The 8,786-nt window shown below is 41.0% G+C and overlaps 1 protein-coding gene across 5 annotated transcripts in view; it reads right to left on the bottom strand.

Annotated features, from left to right (window-relative positions):
- Positions 1–8,786, bottom strand: part of LOC122561126 (transcription elongation regulator 1-like protein) — a 741,295-nt gene that overhangs the window by 586,430 nt on the left and 146,079 nt on the right. For all 5 annotated transcript variants that reach the window (XM_043712594.1, XM_043712591.1, XM_043712593.1 and 2 more), the window contains exon 6: positions 1,532–1,675. In XM_043712594.1, coding sequence (XP_043568529.1) covers positions 1,532–1,675 — 144 coding nt within the window. The remainder of the gene's footprint in view (positions 1–1,531; positions 1,676–8,786) is intronic.

An 8,786-nucleotide genomic window follows, 5' to 3' on the forward strand; every position in this document is an offset into this window, starting at 1 on the left:
CAGTCCTTGCCTTTCCAAATACATGTACATCCTGTCCCTCAGGATTCCCTCCAACAACTTGCCCACCACCGAGGTCAAGCTCACCGGTCTATAGTTCCCTGGCTTGTCTTTACCGCCCTTCTTAAACAGTGGCACCACGTTTGCCAACCTCCAGTCTTCAGGCACCTCACCTGTGACTATCGATGATACAAATATCTCAGCAAGAGGCCCAGCAATCACTTCTCTAGCTTCCCACAGAGTTCTAGGGTACACCTCAGGTCCTGGGGATTTATCCACCTTTATTCACTTCAAAACATCCAGCACTTCCTCCTCTGTAATATGGACATTTTGCAAGATGTCACCATCTATTTCCCTACAGTCTAGATCTTCCATATCCTTTTCCACAGTAAATACCGATGCAAAATTTCTGAAAGATCTTTGGTTTCCTTCTTCACTTTCACTTCCACTGTATTCAGACCCCATAAAAAGTCAGGGTAGTTAATAATCTATTCCTGAGTTGATATAATTAGGCATATCAGGTAGAAAATAACAAGATAATTTCATTTCTTCACACCGTACTGCTTTATTCATTTATGCTTAAATTTTCTTGGTACAACATTTTAAAAATCACAATAAAATAAATAATTTACTTTTACAGTGTAGATTACTCAGCATACTTATAAATACCAGAAGTGTTGTAGTTAAATGGGCTCTTGTGAAAGAGGACATGAATCAGGTATGCACTAATATTACAAATATTCCTGACAATTTGCATTAATATCTGGAATCATCATTTATATAATTGCCTTGTGCATTTAAGATTACAATAGCCAGCTTTTAAATCAAACCTCTACTTTAAGGTTTTATTAATCCAAAGCCCGCTTCAGAACTGGATTAGTACAATAGAGTAGACTAATCTCCTTAAGCACTGAGGATTGTCAAAGCCAAATGCAGGGAGAAAAACTGAATGTGAAGAATTATATTGTAGTAATTAAACTTGTCTAATTTCTGGATTACTTAAATAAATGAGTGAAATATCAGTCAGTCCAGCATTCAAATTTATTCCTATGCACCAAATAAACATCAAACAATACAGCAGAAAAAATTACCTGATCACCCTTTTCGTTTCTGTAAAAAAAGTTTTCAAACCCCTGAAACAATTGTTCAGTTTGTGAACAAAATGAAATACAATATTTATTACCAATGTGTAATGTACAGAGTCAGGCAGAACACAATGTTTAACAAGATTATTGCCAAACACACTACTAATGGAATTCCAACCATTATTGTACTTATGTCATTTTGATTTGCTGTACAACTCATTTCCTAAAACATCTTATGGCGCAGTTAACTACTTTTGCTTTTATAGTAATCCATTCTAAAATATGAAAATATATAATCTCTCTTATTTATCATTATTTTTAGATAGTGAATATATGTGCATACATACATGACTAGTTTTCAATGCCATACATCTGGACCCTGCGTTGACATTTCGCATTACTGCCAAAGGTAATAATGTCCCTTGCACATAAACTGGATGATCACTTACCATTATTTAGATTCCTTCCATCAAACTGGGCAACTCTTCTGATGTCACAAATTGCAGGTTGACCACATTTATGTTTACTCGAATCTCTCTGGAGACAATAAATCTGTTTGAGGAAACGAGCATTCGGACAACTGGAGGATGTTGCTAAATTAAATGGAAGAAAATGCAATGTTGAACAAATTATTATGCTTAAGAAAATGATAATGCAACATTGCTGAGTTTTAACAGCAATAAAATTACATTTGTCACAGATATCAGAAATACGTTGTGTGAACCGCTATTTTACACAGGTTACATTATTATAGATTTGCTATGATAGTTTGAGGCGAAATTTTACTGCCCCAGCTGGACCTTTCAGAAGGTTGGGTGGGAGGTCTTAATTGTGTGGAGGGCAACAATGTCCCAAAGGCAGGTTAAAGTTTTGATATTAAGTTCTTTGAATCTTTCCGGTTAGTCAGGCTTCATTGCTGGCAACTTGCATGAATGCCTTGCATTCATTAACATGCCATGAATACTTGCTTACACACCAGCCTGCTGGAATTCCATTCAAGGGTGCAATCTAATTACCCAGAAGCAGAAAACACGTATATTCAAAACCGCAACTATGTACAAGAGAAGTGTCCCTGCAGGGGAAACATCAGTGCTTATAAACTTCTTCACTAACTTAGCTCATTCATAAACAAGAAATCGATTAGTGTTAATGCTAGAATAGAAGGGATGAAGCCTGACCAGGTCAACTGGCTATTAAGAAGTCTCACTCATATGCAGTCTGCTTTCTTGTAGTTAAACCCTTACAATGTAAAAAGTGAATCTTCTGCATGTTCATGAAAAGTTTCAGTTATATGTAGTCTGCCTTCTGCAGAACGACGCTAGTAAGTTGGTGTGGACAGCACATGGTGGGGGAGGGGGTGGGGCGCGGTGGCTCAGTGATTAGCACTGCTGTCTCACAGCACCTGGGACCTGCTTTCGATTCCAGCCTTGGGCGACTGTGTGGTGTTTGCACATTCTCTCCGTGTCTGTGTGGATTTCTTTTGGGTTCACCAGTTTCCTCCCACAGTCCAAAGATGTGCAGGTCAGGTGAATTGGCCATGATAAATTGCCGATCGTGTTCAGGGATGTGTAGGTGATGTGCATTCGTCAATGGAAATGTAGAATAGAGTAGGGGAATGGGTCTGGGTGGGATACTCCTCAGAGGGTTGGTGTTGAGCCAAATGGCCTGTTTCCACACTGTAGGGATTCAATGAGTTACATTTCTGATGAAGGTCAATGCAGAGAGGTGCAAGGAGGTACATTTTGATGGAAAGAAAATGGCGAGACAACATAAAGAGTACGACTCTAAAGGGTGTAGAGGCAGATAAACCTATCTATGTCTGTCATTAAAGGTGGAAGGACAGATAGAAATAGCAGCTTTTAAACCATACAGAATCCTAGGCTTTACTAAAAGGGTAATGCAGTACTAAAATAAGGAGGTTATGCTGAACTTGTATAAGTCAGTAGTTGGACAGAATGCTCCGATTGAGGTCACAGCGTCATTGAGGTGTACAGCACAGAAAAAGGCCCTTCAACCTATTTGGTCTGCATTGCTAAAAACAACCACTTACTTGTTCTATTAAAAAAGTGAAAGGCTTAATTATTCTAATTACAGTTTCCAGTAGTTGGCCATAGTCTTGTGTGCCTTAACATAAGTGAATATCTAAATGCTTACCACAGAATCACTACAGTGTGGAAACAGGCCCTTCAGCCCAACAGGCCCACACTGACCCTCCAAAGAATAATCCACCCAGACCCATTCAAGGCACCTAATCTGCACATCCCTGAACACTTTGGGCAATTTAGCATGGCCAATACACCTAACCTGCACACCGGTGGATTGTAGGAGGAAACCAGAGCACCCAGACACAGGGAGAATGTGCAAATTTCACACAGACAGCCGCCCAAGGCTAGAATCAAACACAGGTCCCTGGTGCTCTGAGGTAGTAGTGCTAAGCACTGAGCTACTGTGTCATTCTTCAAAATTCCCTGGGTTTTTGCCTCTAGCACTCTTACATGCAGTGTGTTCCAGATTCCAGCACTCTCTGGGTTGAAAAACTGTTTCCTCACCTCCCCTCTAAACCTCCTGTCCCTTACCTTAAATTGATGTCCCCAAACATAATTCCAAACTAAACTAATCCCACCTGTCTGCTCCTGATCCATATCCCTCTAAACCTTTTCCTATTCATGTACTTAGCTAAGTGTCTTTTAGACATTATAATTGTACCCACATTAATCACTTTCTCACGCGAACAACCCTGTATAAAAAGATTGCCCCTCATGTCTTTTTTAAAATCTCTCTCCTCTCACCTTAAAAATATGCCCCAGTCTTGAAATCACCCATCCTAGAGAAAAGTCACCGACCAGTCACCCCTATCTATACTCCTCCTGATTTTATAAACCTCTATAAGGTCAGTTAGTAAGTTTGCAGATGGCACCAAAATTGGAGATGTAGTGGACAGCAAAGTTAAATATGGGTTGCTGCACTTTGGAAAGGCAAAGCAGAGCAGGACCTTTACACTTAATGGTAAGGTCCTGGGGAGTGTTGCTGAACAAAGAGACCTTGGAGTGCAGGGCATAACTCCTTGAAGGTGGAGTCAGTTAGATAGGACAGTGAAGAAGGCGTTTGGGATGCTTGCCTTTATTGGTCAGTGCACTGAGTGCAGGTGTTGGGAGGTCATGTTGCATCTGTACAGGTCATTGGTTCAGCCACTTTTGGAATACTGCGTTCAATTCTGGTCTCCCTGTTTTTGGAAGGATATTGTGAAACTTGAAAGGGTTTGGGAAAGATTTACAAGACTGTTGCCAGGGTTGGAGGGTTTGAGCTACAGGGAGAGGCTGAATAGACTGTGGCACTTTTCACTGAAGCATCGAAAGTTGAAGGGTGACCCTGACAGAGGTTTATAAAATCATGAGGGACATGAATAAGGTAGATAGATATAATGCCTTTTCCCCAGGACAAGGGGAGCTGAAATCTAGAGGGCAAGGTTTAAGGTGAGAGGGGAAAGAGCAAGGGGCAACTTTTTCATGCAGAGGGTGGTGTGTGTGTGGAATGAGCTGCCACAGGAAATGGTGGAGGCTGGTACAATTACAACATTTAAAAGGCATCCAGATGGGTATCAGAATAGGAAGGGCTTAGAGGGATAAGGGCCAAATGCTGGCAAATGGGAATAGATTTATTGAGGATATCTGGTCAGCATGGACAAGTTAGATCAAAGGGTCTGTTTCTGTGCTGTACATCTCTATGAATGAATGACATCTCAATCTCCTACACACCAGTGAGAAAAGTCCCAGCCTTTTATTATTATGCAACTTCCGTACCCGTCAACATCTTGGTAAAGATGTGACACAAGGAAGACAGACTCCTTAAAAAAAATTGACAGAGGCTAGATTTGAGGCCAAATGATTTTGCATGAACATTTTGTGCACAGTCAGAAATATTCACCAATTGTAGTGCAGAAGAATTCCCTGGTCTCTACGGAATTCTCATTTTTTACAAGGTACTTTGATTATCATTGATTCTAATTCAATTTGTTCTCTTTGCACCAATAACCTCGTGTTCAGTTTTCTGGCTAAAGCATCAGTTGAGAGTCACGCTGGATTATGTGTCCCATACTTGTCTGACACAAACCTTTATTTGCAAACAGTATCAACTATCACTAAGTTTGAGGGGTTGAACTACACTTATCGACTGCTGAAACCTAACCACCAAGGTGGTCTGTGCACACTCCAACTTATTCCTCACATTTGTCTCCTGCAGAAATAGAAATAGACATTGGAATGGGTAATTGAGCATTCTGCCCACACTGCTAGATACAAATGGAGATGTGAATTCCCACAGCTGTGGTTGTCCATTTTAACTACTCCAAGCTTAATGCAGCAAGAGGAAGTTAGGAGTTAAAAGGTTCTGATTGAAAGGTGGCCCAATGTTGTCAAAGAGCTAGAACTGATGGAAATCAATGAAGCTTAAAATGTTGTGCACCTGCTATTCCTGCAAGGTGTTCATTCTGAAGGCACTATTTGAACCTCTGACCTCATTGCATGAAAGCCTTCGGTGAAAAGCTCAGATATATCTACTCTCCGAGTTGCATTGAAGGGTCAGTGAGCTGGTGATACACCAGTTGCTGAATGTTGTAGCTCCGTTTATGTATTGGCAGAGCAGTAGCACTATGATGCAAACAGTGCAACACTGGCTGCAAGTAAATGACTGAGAGTCACAAGCATATCTGAGGAGCTGTCTGGCACCCATTCTGTGTAGTGTCAAATCTACAATGCTATCTCACAACCACAGGGACATGAAGCATTAAGTAGACAGACTATATAGCCTACTAGTGCACAGAAGAGGTAATGGCCTAGTGTATCATCACTAAGCTACTAACCCAGAGACTTTCTTGATGTTTTGGGGACCTGGGTTCAAACCCTATCATGGCAGATAGTGGAATTTGAACTCAATAAAAATCTGCAATTAAAAGTCTAACAATGGCCATACAACCATAATCGATTGATTGTCAAGAAAAACACATCTGGCTCACTGGTGCTTTTTAGGGAAGGAAACTATCATGTGGGCAATCATGGATGGGTACTGAATCCTGGTCTAGCCAGTGGTAGCAAATTCCCCCCTAAAATAAAGTTCATTAATCCTCTTGTAGCACTGTCACTCTTAATGTTCCAATGGGCACTGTATCTACCTCAGTCCAAGCTGCCTTGGTCAATTAGAATAGCCTCCTGCAAACAATACATCTCTTATCTTCTGGAAGACTGGCTGGAGAATGATTAGGAAGGCATCGCTGAAGTTTGGAGCTGACTTTCGGTAGGAAGTGGAGATCTTCAGAGGTGGGTAGGGGTATTGAGAGTGGTTCAGTGATGCTTCTGGGTTGTAGAGAGTGAAATGCCTGTTCAGGCCCATTTTAAAATATGATGCCTGGAAGTTGAAGCCTTGGAGGCCTGAGCGGGGCTGCAGTACTTTCTGCCTGCCTGCACATTGAAAATTCAGTGTTGCAACTGCAAATACTACATAATGAGCTCAGAGAAAAAAAAATGGCCTGGGAAGGCTTGAGCAAAAATCTGTCTCTTTTCTACGTCCGCGTCAACACTTACTCTCATGAAAAGAAAATTCTGCCCATTTTGTGAACCATTATTTTAAATAAGTTATAGATAGAAGGAACAATTGCAAACTATTTTTTTAAAAGCCTGATTAGGAAGGTGATCAAAGGTTACAGCAAGAAGGCAGGAGAATGGAGTTGGGAAACATATCAGTTATGATTGAATGGTGGAGTAGATTCCATGAGCCAAATGGCCTAATATATTTTATGATCTTAATTAAGAATTTCCAATTAATACCTGTCAATGAGTGGAATTTAAAAAAAACAATTAAAGGAGGAAGTGAGTTAGGGTGTAAGGTTTTACATTTATCAAAACCAATTGGATGTAAAGCTCTTATTCATTTGGAAATTCAATAAAGGGCTCTTGTAGCACTGAGCCAGGAGACATGAGTTCAATACCTACCTGCTCCAGAGGTGTGTAATAACAGCGCTAAACAGGTTATTTTAGAAAATATATGGGAAAGTTTCAATATAGTTCCTGGCAGATACATATAGACAGCACCAAGCAGCCACTGATAAATCAATTCAGATAATCTATAAGATGCAGAAAATGAACCAAATGTCATATTGTGTACTCAAGTTTGGGCATGAGGTATATTGATGAGGCAAAAACAACTTTATTCTTTATCTGACCAGTTTGTATGTTGCTTGTTTGAGAAGTATGCCAAGGAGAAAAAATTGATTCTCAGTGCTCTTTTTTTTGATCAGATAAATAGCATTCAATTGATGCAATCATATCGGATTTCCCATAAACATGAGCTAGCTGCAAAATTGAAAATCATTAATTTTGAAATATCCAAAATACCTGCTGGAAACAGGCATCAGACACCATGAATATGTAAATCCCAATCCCAATTCATATTTAACACAGACCATAACAAACAAGAGCAGATGTAGGCCATTCAGCCCATCAATTCTCAACTCCACTTTCCTGCCTTTTCCCCATAACCCCGGAATCCCTTACTGATTAAAAATCTATCTCAGTTTTGAATATACTGTGCTCAATGACCCGGTCTTGACAGTGTTCGGCAGTAAACGAATCCCACAGATTCACAATTCTCTGGGAGAAGAAATTCCTACACGTCTGTTTTAAACATGCAATCTTTACTTTGGATTATGCACTCTTGTTCTGGACTCCCACATGGGGGAGAAAATCTTGCGAATTCCACCTTGTCACGTCCTCTAAGAAAATTATTCTTCTAAATTCAAATGAGTAGAGGCCCTACTTGATCACTATCTGCTGTCAACCTAGTGAACCAGCTCCAGTGCCAGTATAACTTTCCTTAGGTACGGGGCCCATAACCATGTACAGTATTCTCAGCGTCACTTCAGTGCCTCACCAGCTAACCAATGATTTCTTATAACGATTGGTCAAGACCATTAACCGACCAACACACGCACACGCATACACACATGAAAAGCAACATAGTATATATGAATTAGGGATACAAACTGTTATTGTCATGTAACAGGGTAAAAACAATGACTGCAGATGCTGGAAACCAGATTTTGGATTAGTGGTGCTGGAAAATGATTTCTTATAACGATTGGTCAAGACCATTAACCGACCAACACACGCACACGCATACACACATGAAAAGCAACATAGTATATATGAATTAGGGATACAAACTGTTATTGTCATGTAACAGGGTAAAAACAATGACTGCAGATGCTGGAAACCAGATTTTGGATTAGTGGTGCTGGAAAAGCACAGCAGTTCAGGCAGCATCCGACGAGCAGCAAAATCGACGTTTCGGGCAAAAGCCCTTCATCAGGAATAAAGGCAGAGAGCCTGAAGCATGGAGAGATAAGTGAGAGGAGGGTGGGGGTGGGGAGAAAGTAGCATGGAGTACAATAGGTGAGTGGGGGAGGGGATGAAGGTGATAGGTCAGGGAGGAGGGTGGAGTGGATAGGTGGAAAAGAAGATAGGCAGGTTGGAGAAGTCATGGGGACAGTGCTGAGCTGGAAGTTTGGAACTGGGCTGCGGTGGGAGAAGGGGAAATGAGGAAACTGTTGAAGTCCACATTGATGCCCTGGGGTTGAAGTGTTCCGAGGCGGAAGATGAGGCGTTCTTCCTCCAGGCGTCTGGTGGTGAGGGAGCGGCGGTGAAGGAGGCCCAG

The sequence above is a fragment of the Chiloscyllium plagiosum genome, chromosome 22, assembly GCF_004010195.1.
Source record: "Chiloscyllium plagiosum isolate BGI_BamShark_2017 chromosome 22, ASM401019v2, whole genome shotgun sequence".
Lineage (NCBI taxonomy): Eukaryota > Metazoa > Chordata > Chondrichthyes > Orectolobiformes > Hemiscylliidae > Chiloscyllium > Chiloscyllium plagiosum.